The sequence below is a fragment of the Hyperolius riggenbachi genome, chromosome 7, assembly GCF_040937935.1.
Source record: "Hyperolius riggenbachi isolate aHypRig1 chromosome 7, aHypRig1.pri, whole genome shotgun sequence".
NCBI classification, from domain to species: Eukaryota; Metazoa; Chordata; class Amphibia; order Anura; family Hyperoliidae; genus Hyperolius; species Hyperolius riggenbachi.
Window position 1 is genome coordinate 255,603,186 of NC_090652.1, and position 27,649 is coordinate 255,630,834.

General features: G+C 42.8%; 1 protein-coding gene across 8 annotated transcripts in view; it reads right to left on the reverse strand.

Annotated features, from left to right (window-relative positions):
* Positions 1-27,649, reverse strand: part of UBR3 (ubiquitin protein ligase E3 component n-recognin 3) — a 329,771-nt gene that overhangs the window by 40,867 nt on the left and 261,255 nt on the right. For all 8 annotated transcript variants that reach the window (XM_068245563.1, XM_068245562.1, XM_068245559.1 and 5 more), the window contains 2 exons: positions 19,729-19,834; positions 1,673-1,773 (listed from right to left, as the gene is read on the reverse strand). In XM_068245563.1, coding sequence (XP_068101664.1) covers positions 1,673-1,773; positions 19,729-19,834 — 207 coding nt within the window. The remainder of the gene's footprint in view (positions 1-1,672; positions 1,774-19,728; positions 19,835-27,649) is intronic.

Sequence of the window (27,649 nt, forward strand, 5' to 3'; positions counted from 1 at the left end):
CGATGCGCGCACATCCCTGCTTGAATGACAGAGTTCCACTCCGTCATCAGCCTCCCAGCGGCGATCTTGGAGACTGTTAGATGGCGAAACCACCGCCCTGGATGTCGGGATTACTGGAAGAATAAAGGGGTTTGCTCTTGCATTGTGTGTGGCAGTGTTGCAGTAGACGCCGGGAGCAGGTACTGTATCAATTCAACATTTTATACGTCTGCTGGCCGGCTGGTCAATACGTGTGAGCATTTCCCCGTTTGGAAACTGGTTACATGTTGGAGTGTTAGCACCCAGCATAGTTCATTGCAGACTGCGCTGAGGTAAATTGCATTCATTCTCTACTCTCTGGGGCTTGGGATCAGCACCCACACCTCTCTAGCGGCAGCCTATACGACATAGCGCTTTTTTTCCAATACATACTCTCACCGCCTAATAACACTGTACAGCGCTGCAATCCAAGGCAGCGCTGTACTGAGGACGGCCATGTGACACCCCCTGGAAGGCATTAAAGCGATCCGCTGTGATAGGCTGAAGCCTATCACAGCCGATCACTGTTATTGGCTGTTGGGGGGAGGGAGGGAGAGATAAGATAAAAAATGGCAAAATTTATTTTAAAAAAAGGAAATATTGATTAAAAAAAAAAACATCTGGGGAGCAATCAGACCCCACCAGCAGAGAGCTCGGTTGGTGGGCAGAAAAGGGGGGGGGAATCACTTGTGTGCTGAATTGTATGGCCCTGCAGCGAACCCTTAATGCTGCAGTGGCCTATATTGTAAAAAATGGCCTGGTCACTAGGGGGGTTTAACACGGCGGTCCACAAGAGGTTAATTATAGGTTTTGCACTACCTCACAGAATGTGTATAACAACAGTATAGAGAAGATTAGCTGCCCAAGTGGATTTCTGTGTCATTGGCATAGGGCCAAGGCCGGATTTATACTTTTGTGGCCAAGTACATTGCGACTCCCCTTTCTTGTGCAGTATCGCCCCTCGCATTCCATGTGTAACCCCTCTTTTTCATTACCAGTTCTCTTGGGCATCAGTTGCCCTTTTTACATGGGTTGATCCCCATTCTCAGCTTCCTCTTTATGTAGCAGCTCCTTTCAAGTGCCCCATTGGTCTGCAGCCACCCAAGGCCCAGGCCTCTGTGGCCTTTCCAGAAATCCAGCTCTGCAGAGAGCATGAGCTACATTTTAAACAAACTTCAAGGGAGAAAAAATGTTTGCTGAAATGTAACAGCTTGTGTTTAATCTTTAGATGCAGCCTCCAACCTCCTATCATTACAGCAGCACGATCTCTGAATTTCAGAATTATTTCAGCAGGCATTTGCATGCACTTGAAATATTAATCCGCCTTGATCCCAGTGAAATGTTTGGAGGTCACTCGGAGGACTTGCTTTGTCAGATCTGAGATTTGCCTGGTTTATTCCCGTCTTTTTTTTTTTTCCACTCTCCAAGACCTTGCGTCTTCACTGCATTGAATGACTGATAAAGGACGACGACAGGGGACATTGATAAGCCAGTCAAACCGCAAGTGAATTTCCAGCCCAATGTCACTTTATCCTGATAAGGAGCAATCATTATTTCTGTAGACAAATCAGGCACAATGGAATCTGCTGCGATTAGACTTTCTCATCTCTCCTGTTCCCCTAAACACAATACAGTGGGGACTACATTTACATACCTTTGTGCAGGGGTTGGGGCATTGTCAGAACCTGAATGAGCAATATGGAGGTGACATCACGGAAAAGTAATGGAACTTCTACTCTGTCCTCTTCGCCCAACCTGAGAAAGCAAAAACACGACAGTGAGAAAGTCCAAATACACATGTCATTTACACACAACAGTAATGGACCGTAATGGGAAGAATGGAGAGGATTTCAGGCTCATGACTGGAGCTCTCTCATGTAAGCCATCAGAGCCAAGAGAGTAAAGTGGTAAGGCTATATACTGTATCTACTAACCCCGAGATTCACTTTAAAGAAAACCTGAACTGAAAACTAAAAGCCAAAATAACAATGCACAGGTTATACTTACCTCCTGCGTAGTCTACTCCTCAATCTCGTTAGCATGTGACGCTTAGTGTAATGGAGCGCACACGCAGCCCAGGGGAGGCAGAGGAATCAGAGTGCTTCTGAGCCAAATGCTATGCGCCGGCCAGAAGCGAAGTGTGTATGACATACTGCGCGCACAGGGCGCAGTATGTCCAGGTTATAGGTCAACAAAGTCGCCGGACACCGGGAGGGTTATTAGAGGAACGGCAACAGACGGAGGGGGGCAGTAGGAGCTAAAGGTATTTACTTATACTCCCCCACACACTGCCGCAATCTTATTTTCAGTTGCGGTATCCTTTAAGTGAACCCAAGGTGTAAATAAAATAGTGAGGTAACAATTGTATTTATCCTCTTACTCCTAAAAATGACTTTTTAGATACCCCACGGATTTATTTTATATATAAAGCCCAATCTACACGATACGATTCTTTGTGCGATTCAATTATGATTCTATTTACGATCCAATTCAATCCGACATATCTGATCGGGATTCTATTAGATTGAATTCGATTTGCCATTGTTTTGCAATGGTAAATCGAATTGAATCGAAACTAATCCCGATCGGACATGTCGGATTTAATCTGATCGTAAATAGAATCGTAATCGAATTGCACAAAGATTCGCATTGTCTACATTGGGCTTAACATTTACAAAGTAGATTGAATGTTTTGTTGTCTCTCCACAGTGGCAGCCTATTAAGTGTCCCTGAGTGAAACTACATGAACTATTGACCTTTTTCTATCTCTCCCTGTGCTCAGAAGTTGAATTCTGCCAGGAAAAGGTTTATGGTTGTAATTTGCTTATCAGTGAGGTCTATATTCCCATCAAGGTACTGACAAGACAGAAGCCGTCAGTTCCATGCCCAAAATGAACTCTCTTGGGCAGCAAAATAAAGTAAAACAGACTGGTTATTAATATGTTTTACACTGTACATACACCTGTTTATCTCATGTCACATGTTGCCTCAGGAACACATTCAGCTGGCCATACACCATAAAGGTTTCCCCCAATGTTCCAAAACAATCAATTCCTTTCTGAAAAGAATAGGATTTAGGCCTCTTGCACACTGCAAGTGATTCAGATTCTGCTTTTTAATCTGTTTTTACATCCGATTCCGATTGCCGTTTGCTCCCTGCACACTGCAAATCGGAATCTGAATCGGATGTAAAAACTGATTAAAAAGCGGAATCTGAATCGGAATCACTTGCAGTGTGCAAGAGGCCTTAGAAGGAATGGCTACTTACCATACAATGAACATCAATTTCCAATATATTCCAGCAGGGAATCTATTGAAAATCGTTCGAACTGTGGAGTTGCACTATCGATCTGCCAATGCTCTTGCCCCACCCCCGTTTAAAATCATCCATCCTGTCCGATCAATACTTTTGATCGATTTTTACTCAAAATCCATCAAAAATTGATCGATTGACATTTTGGGGAGTCTATTCACAGAAGATGAATTTAATCTGCAAGGAATCAAATAAGAAAATCGACCACCTTTATACTAATATGGAACATTTTCCAGCGACAGCTCAACCAACAATAAAATATATCTGTAGCTATAAGGAAAGGACCTCTTACATTTCCTAACCATCTTGGAGGAGAGGAAGAGGGGAAGAAAGAAAAAGAGGAAGAGGAAGGGAGAGGATGAGATTGAAAGTGGATTGGAAGATGAAAAATGAAATTAAAGGGGAAGGAAACAGAGGAAAAGAAAGGGGATAGAAGAGAAGAGGAAAGGCAGAAAGGAAAGAAGTGGAGGAGAAGAAAGGGAAAGAAGGGATGGAAAAAGAAATAAGGGGAGGGACGGAGTAGAGGGAGGGTGAGAAGGGGTAGGTCAAGTAAGATGCTATACATTTCAGCATAGCATGTCTGCCTGATTGCATTGGTAGCTATTTATAACAGCAACTACAGGGCAAAGTCATAAAGACCTGTTATATAATATATATCCATATGTTTTGGTTATTAGCTAATGTGTGGTCAGCCTACGCAGTGACCTTCATTTACCAGGCTACATATAAAAAGAATGTGCACTGAAGGCAAAACACAACACGGGTTTACGAATTAAGATGCAAATAAGAAATTGGCAAATAGGCTAACACAAAGAGTGTTAATTGAAACATCAAGCCCACGGTACCCCAGAGAGTGTGCTTCCTGGAACCGCCAACTGGGTCACAAATTGCTATCGCAGTAGTAAGCTCAACGCTTTTAGACAATAACGGCTCACTGGAGAGTTACAGATTCACGAGCAAGCCATTTAAAGGCTCTCTGGTGGCACTCTCTGTTAGAGCAGTCCAGACTGATGAAATGCCTCTATAAAAAAAGCAGCATAACACAAAAAATGGTAAACCGAGAGGGAAAACACTGGCAGCCACCAGATCAATGACACAGGTGCATACAAAATGAGTAAGAGGTAATGCATATTTATTTTCTTAGTATGAGAGGTACTGAATCCTTTTTTTGTTCGGTATTAAGTACTTTTCCTTTTGTGCCACCAGTAATTCGGGAAAGCCCTGTACACACATGTGGATCTCTGCCTGATGCTGCACAGATGAGTCATCAGCCTCCTGGCTAGCGATGCATCAATTGGTTTGGGGGGGGGGGGGGGGAGCTGGCGCCCAATTTTCCAGCTTCCAACCTCCTCCCTACAAAAAGCTGTGCATACATAGCTACATACAGTTTTTTACTGCGAAAAGTGCAGTTGTACCATGTTCAGATCAGCCACTAAATACGCAGCATCAACAAAGAACATTTAGAAAGCGCTTTTCTCGCATAGGACTCAAAGCGCATGAGCATGCCTCAGACCAGTAATTGGTAGGTTGGTAAAGTGTAGTACAGAGGAAGAATTCTATAAGTCCCTTTTACACTTAAAGAGAATCTGTATTGTTAATATCACACAAAAGTAAACATACCAGTGCGTTAGGGGACATCTCCTATTACCCTCTGTCACAATTTCGCCGCTCCCCACCACATTAAAAGTGGTTAAAAACAGTTTTAAAAAGTTTGTTTATAAACAAACAAAATGTCCACCAAAACAGGAAGTAGGTTGATGTACAGCATGTCCACACATAGAAAATACATCCATACATAAGCAGGCTGTATACACCCTTCCTTTTGAATCTCAAGAGATCATTGTGTGTTTCTTTCCCCCTGCATCTCTCATGCACTGAAGTTTCAGGCTGCTCTTTTCTTCCTGCAAATAGCTCTGCCTTTGTCTGTAATTCCTCAGTATGTGAAAGCCCAGCCAGCTCAGAGGACGATTTATCCAGCTTGTAAAAGATAAGAGAGAAGAGAGAAGCTGCTCTAATGTAAATAATACACAGGCAGTGTGCACAGAGGGGCCTGGAAGGGGAGTTCATAGCAGAACCACAACACTGAAGAACTTGGCAGCCTTCCAGACACAGGCCGACAAGTCTGACAGGGGAAAGATACATTGGTTTATTACAGAGACTGTCATAGTATAAAGTGCTGCAGTAAGCCAGAACACATTAGAATAGCTTTTGGAACTCGTAGGATGATAAAAAACAGGATGCAATTTTTGTTACGGAGTCTCTTTAACTGAAAAAAAAAATGATTTTCAAAGTAATGCCCATGTTTTCCTATAGCTCAGTTTCCACTATACGCGTTTTAACTGAAATCTTTTTCACAATGCAATGCTATTAAAAAAAAACAACAACAATGCGTACTAATGCACACCAACACATTAAGTTTAAAAGGGCCCTAAACAGGTGGCTTTTCAGTCTGGATTTGAATAGCTCCAGGGATATAGGAACATATATTTATTTATCATTGAATCTAGCTGCATTTAAGCTTATGGCACACAAAGATTAGTGGCAGGCTTTATTTATCTATCTATTTAAATATATATTTATTTGAAGAAAAAGCATGTGGAAATATCCCCAATTCCTAATACAATATGTATGATATTTAATATCTGATAATATTTAATAGTCATTACTCATAATTTATCTAAATAAGCAATTAACCACATAACGACCGCCCCCAGCCGATGGGCGGCGGCAAAGTCTGGGCCCAAACGACCGCAATACGCCCATCGGCGGGGGCGGCTGCGGGAGTGGCTATGCGGCGATCGCGTCATTCGTGACGCGATCAGCCGCCGGGGACTGGCTCCGCCCCCCGTTCGCCGTAACCCGCCGGCCGTTCGGAAGCGCCGGCGGGTTACTGGCATCCGGATCGCCGCTGCAACAGTGTATAATAGGCTTTGTAATGTATACAAAGCCTATTATACTGGCTGCCTCCTGCCCTGGTGGTCCCAGTGTCCGAGGGACCACCAGGGCAGGCTGCAGCCACCCTAGTCTGCACCCAAGCACACTGATTTCCCCCCCCCCTGCCCCCTGATCGCCCACAGCACCCCTCAGACCCCCCCCTGCCCACCCCCCAGACCACTGTTTGCACCCAGTCACCCTCCTAATCACCCATCAATCACTCCCTGTCACTATCTGTCAACGCTATTTTTTTTTTAAGTCCCTAATCTGCCCCCTACTCCCTCCTGATCACCCCCCCACCCCTCAGATTCTCCCCAGACCCCCCCCCCCCCCCCGTGTACTGTATGCATCTATCCCCCCTGATCACCTGTCAATCACCTGTCAATCACCTGTCAATCACCTGTCAATCACCCGTCAATCACCCCCTGTCACTGCCACCCATCAATCAGCCCCTGATCTGCCCCTTGCGGGCAATCTGATCACCCCCCCACACCAATAGATCGCCCGCAGATCCGACATCAGATCACCTCCCAAATCCATTGTTTACATCTATTCTCTCCTCTAAACACCCACTAATTACCCATCAATCACCCCCTATCACCACCTGTCACTGTTACCCATCAGATTAGACCCTAATCTGCCCCTTGCGGGCACCCAATCACCTGCCCACACGCTCAGATTGCCCTCAGACCCCCCCCTTATCAATTCGCCCGTGCAATATTTACATCTGTTCTCCCCTGTAATAACCCACTGATTACCTGTCAATCACCCATCAATCACCCCCTGTCACTGCCACCCATCAATCACCCCCTGTCACTGCCACCCATCAATCAGCCCCTAACCTGCCCCTTGCGGGCAATCTGATCACCCACCCACACCAATAGATCGCCCGCAGATCCGACATCAGATCACCTCCCAAATCCATTGTTTACATCTATTCTCTCCTCTAAACACCCACTAATTACCCATCAATCACCCCCTATCACCACCTGTCACTGTTACCCATCAGATTAGACCCTAATCTGCCCCTTGCGGGCACCCAATCACCTGCCCACACGCTCAGATTGCCCTCAGACCCCCCCCTTATCAATTCGCCCGTGCAATATTTACATCTGTTCTCCCCTGTAATAACCCACTGATTACCTGTCAATCACCCATCAATCACCCCCTGTCACTGCCACCCATCAATCACCCCCTGTCACTGCCACCCATCAATCAGCCCCTAACCTGCCCCTTGCGGGCAATCTGATCACCCACCCACACCAATAGATCGCCCGCAGATCCGACATCAGATCACCTCCCAAATCCATTGTTTACATCTATTCTCTCCTCTAAACACCCACTAATTACCCATCAATCACCCCCTATCACCACCTGTCACTGTTACCCATCAGATTAGACCCTAATCTGCCCCTTGCGGGCACCCAATCACCCGCCCACACCTCAGAACGCCCTCAGACCCCAGCCCTGATCACCTCGCCAGTGCATTGCTTGCATCTATTTCCCCCCTCTACTCACACCTTGAGACACCCATCAATCACCTCCTGTCACCCCCTAGCACACCTACCCATCAGATCAGGCCCTAATTTGCCCCGTGTGGGCTCCTGATCACTCGGCCAAACCCTCAGATCCCCCTCAGACCCCCTTCCGATCACCTCCCCAGTGCATTGATTGCATCTATTTTCCCCTCTAACCGCCCCCTGAGACACCCATCAATCACCTCCTGTCACCCCCCTAGCACTCCTATCCATCAGATCAGGCCCAATACATCCTGTCATCTAAGAGGCCACCCTGCTTATGACCGATTCCACAAAATTTGCCCCCTCATAGACCACCTGTCATCAAAATTTGCAGATGCTTATACCCCTGAACAGTCATTTTGAGAAATTTGGTTTCCAGACTACTCACAGTTTTGGGCCCGTAAAATGCCAGGGCAGTATAGGAACCCCACAAGTGACCCCATTTTAGAAAGAAGACACCCCAAGGTATTCTGTTAGGTGTATGATGAGTTCATAGAATATTTTATTTTTTGTCAAAAGTTAGCGGAAATTGGATTGTTATTGTTTTTTTCACAAAGTGTCATTTTTCACTAACTTGTGAGAAAAAATAAAATCTTCTATGAACTCACCATACCCCTAACGGAATACCTTGGGGTGTCTTCTTTCTAAAATGGGGTCACTTGTGGGGTTCCTATACTGCCCTGGCATTTTAGGGGCCCTAAACCGTGAGGAGTAGTCTAGAAAACAAATGCCTCAAAATGACCTGTGAATAGGACGTTGGGCCCCTTAGCGCACCTAGGCTGCAAAAAAGTGTCACACATGTGGTATCGCCATACTCAGGAGAAGTAGTATAATGTGTTTTGTGGTGTATTTTTACACATACCCATGCTGGGTGGGAGAAATCTCTCTGTAAATGGACAATTGTGTGTAAAAAAAATCAAAAATGTGTCATTTACAGAGATATTTCTCCCACCCAGCATGGTTATATGTAAAAATACACCACAAAACACATTATACTACTTCTTCTGAGTACGGCGATACCACATGTGTGACACTTTTTTGCAGCCTAACTGTGCTAAGGGGCCCAAAGTCCAATGAGTACCTTTAGGATTTCACAGGTCATTTTGAGACATTTGGGTTCAAGACTACTCCTCACGGTTTAGGGCCCCTAAAATGCCAGGGCAGTATAGGAACCCCACAAGTGACCCCATTTTAGAAAGAAGACACCCCAAGGTATTCTTTTAGGTGTATGATGAGTTCATAGAAGATTTTATTTTTTGTCACAAGTTAGCGGAAATTGATATGTATTGTTTTTTTTTTCACAAAGTGTCATTTTCCGCTAACTTGTGACAAAAAAAAAATCTTCTATGAACTCACCATACTCCTAACAGAATACCTTGGGGTGTCTTCTTTCTAAAATGGGGTCACTTGTGGGGTTCCTATACTGCCCTGGCATTTTAGGGGCCCTAAACCGTGAGGAGTAGTCTAGAATCCAAATGCCTCAAAATGACCTGTGAATAGGACGTTAGGCCCCTTAGCGCACCTAGGTTGCAAAAAAGTGTCACACATGTGGTATCGCCGTACTCAGAAGAAGTAGTATAATGTGTTTTGGGGTGTATTTTTATACATACCCATGCTGGGTGGGAGAAATCTCTCTGTAAATGGACAATTGTGTGTAAAAAAAATCAAATAATTGTCATTTACAGAGATATTTCTCCCACCCAGCATGGGTATGTGTAAAAATACACCCCAAAACACATTATACTACTTCTCCTGAGTACGGCGGTACCACATGTGTGGCACTTTTTTGCACCCTAAGTGCGCTAAGGGGCCCAAAGTCCAATGAGTACCTTTAGGATTTCACAGGTCATTTTGCCACATTTGGTTTCAAGACTACTCCTCACGGTTTAGGGCCCCTAAAATGCCAGGGCAGTATAGGAACCCCACAAATGACTCCATTTTAGAAAGAAGACACCCCAAGGTATTCCGTTAGGAGAATGGCGAGTTCATAGAAGATTTTATTTTTTGTCACAAGTTAGCGGAAAATGACACTTTGTGAAAAAAAACAATTACAATCAATTTCCGCTAACTTGTGACAAAAAAAAAAAATCTTCTATGAACTCACCATACATCTAACGGAATACCTTGGGGTGTCTTCTTTCTAAAATGGGGTAATTTGTGGGGTTCCTATACTGTCCTGGCATTTTAGGGGCCCTAAACCGTGAGGAGTAGTCTTGAAACGAAATTTCTCAAAATGACCTGTGAAATCCTAAAGGTACTCATTGGACTTTGGGCCCCTTAGCGCAGTTAGGGTGCAAAAAAGTGCCACACATGTGGTATCGCCGTACTCAGGAGAAGTAGTATAATGTGTTTTGGGGTGTATTTTTCCACATACCCATGCTGAGTGGGAGAAATATCTCTATAAATAGACAATTGTGTGTAAAAAAAATAAAAAAATTGTCATTTACGGAGATATTTCTCCCACCCAGCATGTGTATGTGTAAAAATACACCCCAAAACACATTATACTACTTTTCCTGAGTACGGCAATACCACATGTGTGGCACTTTTTTGCGGCCTAACTGCGCTAAGGGGCCCAAAGTCCAATGAGCATCTTTAGGCTTTACAGGGGTGCTTACAATTAGGCACCCCCCAAATGCCAGGACAGTAAACACACCCCACAAATGACCCCATTCTGGAAAGTAGACACTTCAAGGTATTCAGAGAGGAGCATAGTGAGTCCGTGGCAGATTTCATTTTTTTTTGTCGCAAGTTAGAAGAAATGGAAACTTTTTTTTTTTTTTTTTTTTGTCACAAACTGTCATTTTCCGCTAACTTGTGACAAAAAATAAAATCTTCTATGAACTCACCATGCCTCTCACTGAATACTTTGGGATGTCTTCTTTCCAAAATGGGGTCATTTGGGGGGTATTTGTACTATCCTGGAATTTTAGCCCCTCATGAAACATGACAGGTGCGCAGAAAAGTCAGAGATGCTTGAAAATGGGAAAATTCACTTTTGGCACCATAGTTTGTAAACGCTATAACTTTTACCCAATCCAATAAATATACACTGAATGTTTTTTTTTTTATCAAAGACATGTAGCAGAATAACTTTCGCGCTCAAATGTATAGGAAATTTTACTTTATTTGAAAAATGTCAGCACAGAAAGTTAAAAAAGTCATTTTTTTGACAAAATTCATGTCTTTTTTGATGAATATAATAAAAAGTAAAACTCGCAGCAGCAATCAAATAGCATCAAAAGAAAGCTGTATTAGTGACAAGAAAAGGAGGTAAAATTCATTTAGGTGGTAGGTTGTATGACCGAGCAATAAACCGTGAAAGCTGCAGTGGTCTGAATGGAGAAAAAGGCTCTGGTCCTTAAGGGGCGAAAAGACTGTGGTCCCGAAGTGGTTAAGAACCACGATTACAATTTTTTTTATACTATATTAGTATGCATATTATGTTACGGTACCAGTAGATTAAGGAGTCATCTCTTTTTTGCAAAAGTAGGCACTGCTATTGGCCTGAGGAAGCGGGCTCAGACCCGCGAAACGCGTTGCCTGTGCTATCACTAAATAAAATCTTTTGTTGTTACAAAGATTTTGTCATCATTGAGGTAAGCTACCTCATTACCTTTTCGCTCTTAAAGCGAACCCAAACCAAACTTTTTTTAATTCAAAATATTTAGTTGCACCACTCTGACACATACAAAGATAAATAAATACTCCTTCAAGTCTATGAGCATTTCAGTGCATGCTTTTTACCCTTCTCTTTTCATAACTAGGTTTATACAGGTGGCAGCCATTACTTCTGAGCTTAGTAGGAGGTTTTAGATCATGGGTGTGTTTTGTCATCAGCTACCCTCCCTCACAGGGCTTCGTCTATGTGAAATCTCACACAAGCTGAGATCACCTCCCCTGTGACCTCATCAGTAGCAGCCTGTTTTTTGTTTTTGATTGTTTTTATCTCCTCCACCAGTTTGCCGGATTCTGTCCCGGAAATATGAAAAGAAGGGAGGGGTTCCTCACTTTGAGTCCTATGGGAGAAAAGGGCTTTACAAATGTTATTGTATTATTAATAAATGTAAAACATTTTATATTTGTCATCATGCAGCTGAAAAAGGCTGCTATTTATTATTATAATTTAGAAAACAGATTTTATTTCTGAAATCTTGTATTTTTAATTTGGGTCCACTTTAAACACTTTTATCACATATCAGGGCGCCTAAATAGTAGCTCCAGGGATGGGTCTTTACTGGATGTGGTAGGGAATTCCAAACGGTAGGGGCAGTGTGACAGAAAGCTCTGGCTCCACAGGTTTTGAGGTGCACTCTGGGAGTGACCAAGTTTATGTATCCTGCTGATCAGAGGTTGAGAGAGGTGTGGTGCAATTTCAGCAAGTCTCATGTATTCAGGACACAAAATGTGTAGGGATTTGAATGTCAACAGTCCAATCTTGAAGAGTATTCTTCATTGTACAAGTAGCCAGTGCAGTGAGCGAAGTAATGGGACAGTGGCGTGGCTGGCTTGTTAGTAATCTGGCAGCAGCAAATACACACACCTAGCACAGACCTCAGAGACAAGACTTGTTACCGTGTGTCTGCAGGTCTTCCGCAAAACAGAGAGAAGTGACGGGGAAATCACGGTGACGTGTCGTACGTCGCCAGCGGAATTAAGATTTTTCCCTTCAATTTAAAGGGACTATTTAAGACAGAAGAGATTTCAGTGCCAATTTATCTTTAAAAGTAATGAGCCATGGAGCATTCTAAATAAGAAATACAGCAGAGCTTGCAGTTTTCCCCCAACTAGGATGAGAAGGAAAACAAGTGAAATCATTCAGATCGGCTTTATTCCTTCAATAAAACAAGCCGAGCCCTCCAGTGGGATCAGAGAGCTGAACTTTATTGCTTTCCACAAGCTGCACAGGACAACCTGATAAGGCAAAAGGCTCACTTTCTGATGAAGTCCTGCTACGGCTATAAAAGTGACCCAGAAAAGTTCTGTGTCACTTTTATAGCCGTCTGTGATGTCTGTGCAGCCCGGCCCAGTGATGTCGCCCAAGGAGTTAGGAGCGACATCCATCAAAGATGTGTTCAAGCAAGGAGCATACAACACAAACCAATTAAATGGCTTATCCTTCAATGTCAAACTAATAAAGCAAATCTATACTGTAGAAGACTCTAAGGCCACGTTCACAGTGGGACAATGCGTTGTGTTCCCTGCAAAGCAGGAATGCAACAGGACCAAAAAAGTCGCACAGCACATTATGGCCGTTGCATCACATACAGTCAATGAAAAGTATGCTTCAATTTCCTTTTAATGCGGGTATTTATGCATGCAGTGTGTTACCGCAACGCTACAGATGTACTGTAAACGTTGCATAGGTGGTGCATTGCAGTGCGGTAAGCCACAATATAGACCAGTATGTAAGCCACACCAAGACGCACCACTGTGAATGGGGCCTAATCTTCAGAAGGTGGTTTCTTCCACACAGCTGGCAGAACCAGGAGTCAGCATCGAGAGATACTCACCCTCCCTGCCCCTAATCACCTATTTCATGGATCCTGAACACAAGGTGCTTCCTGGCAGTGCACAGCACACCCTTCTCCAGTGAGATGAACACTGCCTGAGTGAGCAATTTATGGGAAAAACCATGGCCGCTATGTGTAGCTATGATAATCTATAAACACTGTGATTTCCAGATTAACATATTGGAATTAGGAGGGTGGGTTATATAATAATATTCTGAACATTTGTATATCGCTTTTCTTCTGTCGGACTCAAAGCGCTCAAGAGCTGCAGCCACTGGGCCGCGCTCAGGAGGCCACCCTGCAGTGTTAGGGAGTCTTGCCTTGAACTCCTTACTGAATAGGTACAGACCCTGGCCAGGATTCGAACCCTGGTCTCCCATGTCAAAGGCGGTGCCACCCACTGTCAGACCTGTAACTAAATAGATGCCTTTATAGCACTGCCACCAGCATTCTATAAAACCAAAGCATTCTATAAAACCAAAGATACATCTAGTGCTCAAAACAAGGGGGGGGGGGGGGGGGGGGGTTGTCAGGGGGAATTATGGTTGCACACATAATGGCATTTAAAGACTGTATTTTCAGCATGAAGTTTCTGCTTTATTACAGCACACGTGCAGCATGTACATTTTTTATAGCAATTGTATTTAACTGAATTGTTGCAGAAAAATGTTCAGAAGTGCATAAATGTGCTGAAGCCCTCAGTCGGCTTATCGGACTGTTTAGCAACTTTATTGCTGTACTGGATGGAGAAGTTCGGAACAAATTGACAGATTATTGGGTGGGGCTGGGGAAGACCCGGCTGTCATGGTACAAACTGGCACTAATGACAAGTTAGTGGGAGACGGAGGGTCCTCAAAAATGATTTTCAGGTACCGTATATTCCGGCATATACGACGACTGGGGCTATAAGACGATCCCCAACTTTTGCAGTAAAAATATAGAGTTTGGGATAATTTCGCCCTATAAGACTACCCCCTCCTCCAACACACACCGAAAAAAAATAAAAAAAAACATCATATACTGGTGCTATGTATGAACAGATAGTGTGTCTGTACTGTATGTGGTACCCAGTATATAGGCGATTGACTAGTTGGATTGGTCAGCTCTCCTTGTCTACCGGTTTATCAGAGTGGCATGGAAGAATAGATTGCGATGTGCCCATAAAACATGCCTCTTTCACCCTTCTGGCCCACCCTTGTATCCTATTTACCTCCATCTCTGCCTCTCACATCTCGCACATGTGCGCCTGCACCACTTCACTGCAGTCCTCAGCAGCGAGATCTGAGAGGCGGTAACAGGATAGGGCTTATCCCCCGGCATCAATGACATCCGGCGTATAAGATGACCCCTGACTTTTCTAAAGATTTTCAAGGGTTAAAAAGTAGTCTTATACGCCAGACTATACAGTACTTGGAGATAAACTTAAAGCAAGGACCTCCAAGGTGGTGTTTTCTGAAATACTGAAAGTGCCACGCGCTACATCTGAGAGACAGAGGGAGCTTAGGGAGTTAAATAAGTAGGTGGGAAATTGGTGTAGGAAGGGGGGGGGGGGGTTGGGTTCCTGGAGAACTGGGCGGACTTTACAGTCAGCTACAGCAGGACTCCCCAACCCTGTCCTTAAGGCCCATCAACAGTGCACGTTTTGTGAAAATCCAGACAGGTAGGTAATCAGCTCTGCTGAGACACCAATTACCTCCCCTGTGCATGCTTGTGGTTTCCTGCGAAACATGTACTGTTGGTGGGCCTTGAGGACAGGGTTGGGGAGCCCTGGGCTACAGGTTCTACAGCAGGGATGGGCTGCACCTTAATGGGGAGGGTGCCGCTGCATTGGGGGAGAAGATGGCTAAACGGTTGGAGATTTTAATTTAGGATCTGGGGGGAGGCGGGAGGGTAAAGTCTCAATATGTTGACAAGATAAGGTAAAAAGACAGTGGGAGCCTAACATTATGGGGGGGTGGAGAGGGGGTGGGGACAGTGTAAAGAGTAAGAAGGCTGGTAAAACTTCAAGTAGCCCATTTCATGTAACCAAAATTGGAAAGTGTGGTGGTAAAAATATAAAGTGCATGGTAACCAATGCTAGGAGCCTTACAAATAAAATGGATGAACTAGAGTTAATTATGATTGACAAAGGCTATGACATTGTGGGAATAACAGAGACATGGATGGATGAAAGCCATGACTGGATAGCAAATTTAGAGGGATGCAATGTGTTTAGGAAGGATAGAAGATGGAAAAAAGGTGGAGGGGTTTGTCTCTTTGTTAAGAACTCTCTAACAGCTGTCCTGAATGATGAGATGGATGACGATTGTGAAGATGTGGAGTCCGTTTGGGTAAATATTCATGGTGGAAATAAAGGTTGCCAATTGCTTATTGGGGTATGCCACAGGCCACCACAGATTCATGAAGCTGCAGAACTGCAACTACTACAGAAGATTGAAAAAGCTGCAAGTAAAAATGAGGTCATAGTTATGGGTGACATCAACTTTCCAGACATTGACTGGAGTATTACATAGTTACATAGTTTCTTGGGTTGAAAAAGACATACGTCCCTCGAGTTCAACAAGAGAATAAAGTACAACACCAGCCTGCTCCCTCACATATCCCTGTTGATCCAGAGGAATGCAAAAAACCCTTACAAGGCATGGTCCAATTAACCCCAAAAGGGAAAAAAAATCCTTCCTGACTCCAGATGGCAATCAGATAAAATCCCTGGATCAACATCATTGGGCATTCCTAGTAATTGTAGCCATGGATGTCTTTCAATGCAAGGAAAGCATCTAAGCCCCCTTTAAATGCAGGTATAGAATTTGCCATAACTACTTCCTGTGGCAATGCATTCCACATCTTAATCACTCTTACTGTGATTACTGTGTATTGAGGCTACCCATTCTGGTAAAAGCAGCAGATTTCTGGTAACACTACTGGACAGTTACCTGACTCAAATGGTAACGGAACCAACTAGGGGGAATGCGTTACTGGATTTGATCATTTCAAATAGACAGATAATGTATCAAATGTGCAGGTTCAAGAACATTTGGGAAATAGTGATCACAACATGATAACGTATGATCTGGTGACAAAGGCCGCGGGGCGTAGCGGGACCACTAAAATTATGAATTTTAGAAAAGCCAAGTTCAATCAACTCAGGCAGGCACTAAGTTTGGTGAACTGGGATAATATACTGCAATGGAATGACACTGAAGGGAAATGGCAAGTTTTTAAACTTATTCTCAATCAATATTGTAGTATGTATATCCCATATGGAAACAAAACATCTATGAATAAAAAAGGCCTCTATGGATGAATAGAAAGGTTAGAGATAAAATGAAGAGGAAAAAGAATGCCTATAAGGTCCTTAAACAGGAGGGGACCGAGGCTGCACTAAGCAATTATAAGGAGTGCAATAAAAATTGTAAAGATAAAAAATTAGGCTGGTAAAGATTGAAGCTGAAAATCAAATCGCTAGAGATATCAAATCTAACCCAAAGAAGTTTTACAAATACATCAACTCTAAAAAAAGAAAGGTTGACTGTATCGGACTCCTAAAGTTTGAGGGTGGGAACTCAATGATGGATGACCAAGGTAAGGCAGAGATATTAAATGCTTTCTTTGCTTCTGTCTTCACAAGGGAAACATCACTGTTGCAAATTACAGAGGCAGAAGAGTCTCAATCTTCCAATTGTAATATTAAATACTTAACGCAGGAAGAAGTGAAGACAAGACTAAATAAATAAAAAATAGACAAGGCACCTGGCCTGGATGGCATGCATCCTCGGGTCCTAAGGGAATTAAGTTCAGTTATAGATAAACCCCTTTATCTTATCTTTTGCAAGACTCTTTCAACTGGCAGAGTCCCAGTGAATTGGCGTACAGCCCACGTTTTCCCATTATTTAAGAAGGGCAAAAAATCAGATCCAGGAAATTATAGACCTATAAGCTTAACATCAGTTGTATGCAAACTACTTGAGGGGTTACTAAGAGATACTATACACGACTTTACTAAAGACAGGTCCTGTTTGACTAACATGCTCAGCTTTATGAGGTAATGAACGCTAATGTGGATATTAAGGTGGCCATACATGGTACAATTTTTCAATTAGATAATTTAGTTCGATTATTCCGTTAGATCGAATATAAAGATTTTTCCAGCATGTCCGATCATTTTTCCCGAAAAAACGGGATAATCGTTCAAATTTCTTGATCGAAACAAAAAAAATATTTTCAACTTTCATTCAATTCGATCATTTAGATCGAATAAACGGGAAAATCGAACGTTTTTATTGTACCGTGTATGGCCACCATAAGGAATGCTGTAGATGTGATATACTTGGACTTTGCAAAGGCCTTTGACACTGTTCCCCACAAAAGTCTGGTGCAAAAGTTGAGGATGCAAGGACTGGGGAAGAGTCTGTGTGGATGGATAGGGAACTGGCTAATGGATAGAAAATAAAGAGTTGTGGTCAATGGATCATACTCAAAATAGGTGACTGTTAGCAGTGGGGTGCCACAGGGGTCTGTACTGGGTTCAGTGCTCTTCACTTTATTTATTAATGACCTAGTAGATGCAGTAGAAAGCAATGTTGCTATTTTTGCAGATGATACAAAATTGTGCAGAATCATCAACTCTCAGGAAGATAGGGACATATTGCAACAGGATCTGGATAGGATCGCTATATGGGCACATAAATGGCAGATGAAATTCAATGTTGAAAAATGTAGTGTCATGCATATTGGTCGTACCAATGGATCAAGCACCATACAAAATTAACGGGATACTGTTGGGGACATCAAACTTGGAGAAGAACTTAGGAGTACTCATCGACAACAAGTTAAATAATCGTATTCAATGCCAAACTGCTGCAGCTAAAGCTAATAAAATTTTGGGATGCATTACCCTCCTTGCTGGTTATCCCGAGCTCTGCTCGGGGTAACCTGCGTAGGAGGATTTCTCAGGCCCCGCTGGGCCGATTTTCAAATTTTTTTTTTTACTGCATGCAGCTAGCACTTTGCTAGCTGCGTGCAGTTTTTCGATCGCCGCCGATTCGCCTAGGACTAGACAGGAGTCCCCAACCCCTGGTCCGCGGCCCACTGCTGGTCCGTGGGGTGTTTTGTGCTGGGCCGCGGGTCTAGCCTCTTTTTTTTTTTTTCTTCCAGCAGAGCAGCATGCATCAGAGAGTCAATAGGTGGCGCTGTTCTCATTACAACATCAGTTGTCCTCTGAACAGCTAGATGCTGAAAAACTCTCTGCTGCATGCTGCTCAATTGAAAGGAAATAGAAGATGCCAGACCCGCAGTGGTACCCCGCGTGGGGCACATTTAGCTACCTAACCTGGGAGGGGGGCTACAGAACGCTGAGGGCACATCTAGCTACCTAACTTAGGAGGGGGGCTACAGAACGCTGGGGGCACATCTAGCTACCTAACCTGGGAGGGGGGCTACAGAACGCTGGGGGAACATCTAGCTGCCTAACCTGAGAGGGGGGCTACAGAACACTGGTGGCACTTCTAGCTGCCTAACCTGGGTGGGGAGCTACAGATCACTGGGGAGAGGTCTAGCTAACTGGGGAGGGGGGCTACAGAACACTGGGGGTACATTTAGCTATCAATACTTGGGAGGGGACTACATAACACTGGGGGCAAATCTAGCCATCTAAACTGGGGAGGGGCTACCTAATACTGGTGGAACACCTGAGCCTGTCTGAGGTTGTTTTTGAAGCCTAGTGGTTTTCCATATGCCCGCACCATAGCCCTGTTCCCTGCCCAATCCAATTTGCTGACAAATTTTGCCCCTCCCACCCCCACCCAGTCCTCAGACAAGTGTTTGGACAGGAAAGCAGTCCCCGGGCCAAAAAAGGTTGGGGAACCCTGGACTAGAGGACATGATCTGTGCATGGAGGAAAAACGTTTTAGCCATTTATTTAGGAAAGGGTTCTTTACAGTAATAGGTTCTTTACAGTAAGAGTGATTAAGATGTGGAATGCATTGCCACAGGAAGTAGTTATGGCAAATTCTAAACCTGCATTTAAAGGGGGCTTAGATGCTTTCCTTGCGTTGAAAGACATCCATGGCTACAATTACTAGGAATGCCCAATGATGTTGATCCAGGGATTTTATCTGATTGCCATCTGGAGTCGGGAAGGAATTTTTTCCCTTTTGGGGTTAATTGGACCATGCCTTGTAAGGGTTTTTCGCCTTTCTCTGGATCAACTGGCATATGTGAGGGAGCAGGCTGGTGTTGTACTTTGTTCTCTGGTTGAACTCGATGGACGTATGTCTTTTTTCAACCCAAATAACTATGTAACTATGACGTGTCATTTCATTAGTAAATGCAACGGGGCCAAGATTCACTTTTGCACAGTGCCCGGATTCCCCTAAAACTGTCCCTGACTATTAGTGACTGCAGAAGGAGTAAATACAAAGCCGAAACTTACTGTGAGTCTTTCTTCTGCACCACTTGCGTTAGCTTCCTCCATGGATTAAATTCAGCATCTATGCTGTAGAGCCTCATATGCATGGCTAGAACATGGAAAAGCTGATCTGGAAAAAGGAAGAAGAAAATGGCAATCATTTTGCAAGAATGTGAGAAATCTTGACTTCTAGGAAAGGTATGTACCATATTGTATCTAATGGATATGTACCATAGCAATTCCACCCACCACAAAAAAGAGAAATGGGTATGATAATATCTAATTCCCCAGCACCTGGATTTACCTGGAAAAATCTTTATTTCCAGCATTACTATAACAGACTGAGATCAGCTACCACTGTCACAAAGGGGTGCATCATTTATTTGGAATGTCACAGATCATATCCAGTTTCTTGGATCCCCGATGGGAATGTGACAAATGAAGCCGGCTCCTCGGCGCTGGCTCCTCCCGCTGCCCCCTCCTATTCACGCGTGTCCCCCAGAGTTGTTCGTAGTGGCAGGGAAGCAGAGCGGGTAGGCTACAGACATTGCTTCTGCCAGCACCCGCTCTGCAGGAACGTACGGCAAGATTCCCTACCGCTACGAATGACTCTGGGAGACACGCGTGTCCTCGGCTGCCAGAGCGGAATAGAAGGCGGGCAAGGGGAGGAGCCAAAAACGAGGAGCCAGCTTCATTCGTCACATTGCCACCGAGAATCCAGGAAACCTTAAACCAAACATTTTTTTAATTAAAAATATTTAGTTGCACCACTCTGACACATACAAAGATAAATAAACACTCCTTCAAACCTATGATCATTTCAGTGCATGCTTTTCACCCTTCTCTTTTCATAGCTAGGGTTATACAGGTGGCAGCCATTACCAATTCCTCCATTGCCGGACACCATCTACTCCACCAGTTTGCTGGAAAAATCCTGGCAATTTGAAAGGAAGGGAGGGGTTCCTCCAATAAATGTAAAATATTTAATATTTGTCATCATGCAGCTTAAAAAAGGCTGCCATTTATTATTATAATTTAGAAAATAGATTTTATTTCTGAAATCTTGTATTTTTAATTTGGGTCCACTTTAATTCATTTCTGACATTGGCCACAGCGAGACGGCCACTTCAAGTTTTGCCCGACCAGAACCCCAAATGGCCAGACTTGGGGTTCTGGCCTTAACATACATAATACACACACACACACACACATAAATTATAAGTTGTGGCGACAAAGAAAATGCTATGCAGCTGTTCACCTATTCACACAGACTTCAAACCTCTGCTGCCTTAGTAGCTTCCAGATATCAGACTGAGCTTATACAGCTACCTGTGAACTCTACACCCTGCCTCCTCATGTAGAGGACACATGGCTTACACATAGAGCCATATCCCTGCCATGCACTTATGAGGACCAGACAGTCAGAAACAGGCTGTCTGCATCAATCTTGCATTTGTCTTGTTCAGTTTCAGCTAAGTTTTGATCTCTTATGTGCCACAGATCATGATGGTAGTCCCATAGTGCCTGCAGATTTATTCTATATACAGGAAGACATATCAAATACAATGGCAGATCTGAAAATTATGAGTATTATAAGGTCAACTCACATATAGCTATTCCTAATAGGGGTTTGGGTCCAATCATGCGTTAATGAAAAGCTGTATTTCAGATAAACACAAAGTCAAAACAAAGATTTTTTTTTTTTTTTTTAATCTTCAAGTTCAAAGACTCAATAAAATTGAGTGATCTGTGGTAAAGAGCTAATAACATAGGCAATTCTACTAAAATGAATACCGATAGTCCCTGGTTAACAAATGAGATCGGGACCGTGGGTTTGTTCTTAACCTGTGTCATCTCTGTCCCCTGAACCTCCTCTATGCCCCCGTGTCTCCAGTGTCCCCGTCTGTGTCCCCGTGACTTCAGTGTACTCCTCTGTCCCACTGCGCCCTCAGTGTACTTCAGCAAAATGTTGTTTTACTGATTTACAAACCATTTTACTTTGAATTTTTTTAACTTCAGCCCACAGTGTTGTTCACTTTATGCATCCGAGCAACTTTAACTTCCCATTCATTCGCCAATAACTTTATCACTACTTATCACACTGAAATGATCTAGATCTTGTTTTTTCTGCCACCATTTAGGCTTTCTTTGGGTGGTACATTTTGCTAAGAATTATTTTATTCTAAATCCATTTTAACAGGAAGATTAATCACTTGAGGACCGTAGGCTTTACCCCCCTTAAGGACCAGACCCTTTTTTCCATTCAGACCACCGCAGCTTTCACGGTTTATTGCTCGCTCATACAACCTACCACCTAATTGAATTTTGGCTCCTTTTCTTGTCACTAATAAAGCTTTCTTTTGGTGCTATTTGATTGCTGCTGCGATTTTTACTTATTATATTCATCAAAAAAGACATGAATTTTGTCTAAAAAATGATTTTTTTTTAACTTTCTGTGCTGACATTTTTCAAATAAAGTAAAATTGCTGTATACATGCAGCACGAAAAATGTGGACAAACATGTTTTTAATTAAAAAAAAACCCATTCAGCCTATATTGATTGGTTTGGGTAAAAGTTATAGCGTTTACAAACTATGGTGCAAAAAGTGAATTTTCCCATTTTGAAGCATCTATGACTTTTCTGACCACCTGTCATGTTTCATGAGGGGCTAGAATTCCAGGATAGTATAAATACCCCCCGAATGACCCCATTTTGGAAAGAAGACATCCCAAAGTATTAACTGAGAGGCATGGTGAGTTCATAGAAGATATTATTTTTTGTCACAAGTTAGCGGAAAATGACACTTTGTGACAAAAAAGTAAAAAAAAAAAAGTTTCCATTTCTGCTAACTTGCGACAAAAAAAAAAAAAAATGAAATCTGCCATGGACTCACTATGCTCCTCTCTGAATACCTTGAAGTGTCTACTTTCCAAAATGGGGTCATTTGTGGGGTGTGTTTACTGTCCTGGCATTTTGAGGGGTGCCTAATTGTAAGCACCCCTGTAAAGCCTTAAGGTGCTCATTGGACTTTGGGCCCCTTAGCGCAGTTAGGCTGCAAAAATTGCCACACATGTGGTATTGCCGTACTCAGGAAAAGTAGTATAATGTGTTTTGGGGTGTATTTTTACACATACCCATGCTGGGTGGGAGAAATATCTCTGTAAATGACAATTGTTTGATTTGTTTTTATCCACAATTGTCCATTTACAGAGATATTTCTCCCACTCAGCATGGGTATGTGTAAAAATACACCCCAAAACACATTCATTATACTACTTCTCCTGAGTACGGCGATACCACATGTGTGGCACTTTTTTACACCGTACCTGCGCTAAGGGGTCCAAAGTCCAATGAGTACCTTTAGGATTTCACAGGTCATTTTTGTTTTAAGACTACTTCTAACGGTTTAGGGCCCCTAAAATGCCAGGGCAGTATAGGATCACCACTAATGACCCCATTTTAGAAAGAAGACACCCCAAGATATTCCGTTAGGAGTATGGTGAGTTCATAGAAGATTTTATTTTTTGTCACAAGTTAGCGGAAATTGATTTTAATTGTTTTTTCACAAAGTGTCATTTTCTGCTAACTTGTGACAAAAAATAAAATCTTCTATGAACTCACCATACTCCTAACGGAATACCTTTGGGTGTCCTTTTTCTAAAATGGGGTCATTTGTGGGGTTCCTATACTGCCCTGGCATTTTAGGGGCCCTAAACCGTGAGGAGTAGTCTTGAAACCAAATGTCGCAAAATGACCTGTGAAATCCTAAAGGTACTCATTGAACTTTGGGCCCCTTAGCGCACTTAGGGTGTAAAAAAGTGCCACACATGTGGTACCGCCGTACTCAGGAGTAGTAGTATAATGTGTTTTGTGGTGTATTTTTACACATACCCATGCTGGGTGGGAGAAATATCTCTGTAAATGACAATTGGTTGATTTTTTTTTTTACAAATAATTGTCCATTTACAGAGAGATTTCTCCCACTCAGCATGGGTAAGTGTAAAAATACACCCCAAAACACATTATACTACTTCTCCTGAGTACGGCGATACCACATGTGTGACACTTTTTTGCAGCCTAGGTGCGCTAAGGGGCCCAACGTCCTATTCACAGGTCATTTTGAGGCATTTGTTTTCTAGACTACTCCTCACGGTTTAGGGCCCCTAAAATGCCAGGGCAGTATAGGAACCCCACAAGTGACCCCATTTTAGAAAGAAGACACCCCAAGGTATTCCGTTAGGTGTATGGGGAGTTCATAGAAGATTTTATTTTTTGTCACAAGTTAGTGAAAAATGACACTTTGTGAAAAAAAAACAATAAAAATCAATTTCCGCTAACTTTTGACAAAAAAAAAAATCTTCTATGAACTCGTCATACACCTAACAGAATACCTTGGGGTGTCTTTTTTCTAAAATGGGGTCACTTGTGGGGTTCCTATACTGCCCTGGCATTTTACGGGCCCAAAACCTGTCTGGAAACCAAATGTCTCAAAATGACTGTTCAGGGGTATAAGCATCTGTAAATTTTGATGACAGGTGGTCTATGAGGGGGCGAATTTTGTGGAACCGGTCATAAGCACAGTGGCCTTTTAGATGACAGGTTGTATTGGGCCTGATCTGATGGATAGGAGTGCTAGGGGGGTGACAGGAGGTGATTGATGGGTGTCTCAGGGGGTGGTTAGAGGGGAAAATAGATGCAATCAATGCACTGGGGAGGTGACCGGAAGGGGGTCTGAGGGGGATCTGAGGGTTTGGCCGAGTGATCAGGAGCCCACACAGGGCAAATTAGGGCCTGATCTGATGGGTAGGTGTGCTAGGGGGTGACAGGAGGTGATTGATGGGTGTCTCAAGGTGTGATTAGAGGGGGGAATAGATACAAGCAATGCACTGGCGAGGTGATCAGGGCTGGGGTCTGAGGGCATTCTGAGGGTGTGGGCGGGTGATTGAGTGCCCTAGGGGCAGATAGGGGTCTAATCTGATGGGTAGCAGTGACAGGGGGTGATTGATGGGTAATTAGTGGGTGTTTAGGGTAGAGAACAGATGTAAACAATGCACTTGGGAGGTGATCTGACGTCGGATCTGCGGGCGATCTATTGGTGTGGGTGGGTGAGAAAAATGGAAAAAAATTCATTATTTCTCCGTTTTTGGCCATTATAATTTTAAATTAATACATGCTACCGTAATTAAAACCCATGTATTTTATTTGCCCATTTGTCCCGCTTATTACACCATTTAAATGATGTCCCTATCACAATTTATGGCGCCGATATCTTATTTGGAAATAAAGGTGCATGTTTTCAATTTTCGTCCATCACTATTTACAAGCTTATAATTAAAAAAATTATATTAACATACTCTCTTGACATGCATATTTCAAAAGTTCAGACCCTTAGGTAAGTATTTATGTTGGGTTTTTTTTAATTGTAATTTTTTTATTTTTTTGTTAATTTTATTTGGGTCGATTTTGGTGTGGGAGATAAACAGCTAATTTTAAATGTAATATAATGTATTTATTTATTAAAAAATGATGTGGGTGTAGTTTTACTATTTGGCCACAAGATGGCCACAGTCAAAAAGTCCTGGAAGCGAACGATCTCGCTTTCAGGAACTAGAATGAGGACGGGAAACTTTTTTTTACTCAGAAAGACTGCAGCCTCTGATAAGAGGCCGTCGGTTTTTTTGCGGGGGACTTAGATCGATGAATAGGAATTGTATTCCCAATTATGCTAACGGCAGGCGACAGGCGCAAACGCGATCACGCGCCTCAGGAGGCAGCAACTGCACAGTCTATCTGGACGAACATATTCGTCCAGATAGGCTTAAGTGGTTAAATTGATTTTCTCAAAAACTTCAGTCTTTTTGGAAAAAAAAAAATGTTTTCCGCTTGTTTACACATAATTAAATTTTACATTTTCTGGCCATTCGTATCAACTAGTTGTATGTAAGTCGGAGACTATCAGTGCTTTCCTTTGTTACACAGCAGTTGTCCCATTCAGAATTCTACTGTTATAACAGCATGGAAATGGGTATACTCATGCAAAGCGGACAACATAACTGACCAAAAAAAGCTAATCACTTGTGTTTGGTATCCCACAAATGGTAAAAAAAACTGTACAATACGTTTAAACTTTTAAGTAGGATATATGGTATGGTTTGCAACATCTGTATTAATTTTTTTTTTTTTAAATCAGTAGTTGCACATTTTTGCCAGATTTTTCCTACATAATTAGCATGGATTAAAGCAGCAGGGACAACGATACCGTCCCAGGAAAAAAAAAACATTTATAAGTAGATAAATACTTGTTCTACTTAACTATACCATATGTATTGTACTGTCCATGTTTTGATTTCGGTTAATTTTATATAGCAAATGAAAAGAAAATTGTTCCACGCATTTTACATCCTTACTGCCTATGACTGAAGCCAATTGTAATGTAATGTTTTCCCTTACTCTATTTTACTCCTAGAGACTGCACTGCGTATCTAGCTTGCTTTGTAAACATGTGAGCACAGCATAGATTGTATTTCAGCAGCTTCTGCAGAGCGGTGAGGTGTATTTCCCTTCTCAGCCTCAGCTTGTTACACTAAACTGCACTCAGCCAATCAGCATGGAGCAGGAATGTGGGAGGGGAGATAACAAGCTTCCCTCTCCCTGGCAATGTACCAGAAAGGAGCCAGGCTGACTGGCCAGGCTGTTAAGATTTATCACAGCAGACACATCTATGATCATATTGGAATGTTTGCATTGCAGGGTCAGGATGTAGACTACATAATAAACACAGAGCAGTGGGTAACAGGAATTTGCTTTTGAGGCTAACAATGCCATTTTAAAACACAAATCTCTAAAATATCTGATCAAAAGAAAGCCCTGTCTGTGCCCCCCCAAAAAGCAGTACAACCTTTGGGATCATGCACAAGCCAGTTGCAGCTCCATTCACAGTTGAATGTAAATATTGCAAAACATCAATGTTAGTCCTGGTCAGTGAGGTATGAATCACCCTCAGGCATGAAGCAGTTAACGGTTTGATGGACAAAATAACCTGCTGGGTAAAATTACTAAAAAAAAAGCCAATTCGCTACTTAAAATGTAATGCTGTGTGGCCACTCATCTAATTAGATCTCTGATGGCATGGATTAAACAATTAGCACGTACTTCTCCTCGTTAGCCAAACTTGCAGTTATTGACAACTGTAATTATACAAGACAGACATACAGAAGAGGGGATTTCAGCCTCTTTCTCTGAAGAAAGGAACTGGAGATCTTACAAGTTAAATATTTGTAATACAATAAATGTTTTTCTTTTTAACTCATTACGGACCACAAGTCTCTGGCCCCTTAAGGACACTTTTTCATGCGGCTGTTCAGTGATCACTGTGATTGGCTCACAGTGATCACCTGGTAAGGAGCCAATGAAACTGGTAATTTAATGATAGGAGGAAGCAGCCATGGCGAGAAGTGATCGGTTTGGGACTGCGGGAAGCCGCTGAGCAGAATTTACACCACATCAGAACTATAAAGCCACAGATGTGGCGTAGATTCTAACTTATGCAGTCCCAAACCGGTTAAGTTTCTCTCCTGAAAATAAAAGCACAACTCCTGACAAGTATGGATAATAATAAACTTAGTGCCTTCCAAAGTATTTCCTGTAATTTTTCAAAAATGCAGGACATGGCTTTTAGCACGAAAAAGTGTATTAATTTCAGAGACAACACAACCTGAAGTGACATGAGATAAACATAGGTATATGTAGTACTAGCCATACTGCAAAATTGTCTGGAGTCCCATTTTGTTTTCCTGCATAGGAAGTGTTAATAAATTAGTGATGTTATCTGCGCAAATGAGGCAGCCAAGCAGAAATTCAAATTTAGCTGGATGTTCTAAACAGTAAATAAAAAGCAAAAGCTTTCATTTATCTGGCTCAGAAAACAATGCTGTTCATAGGTTG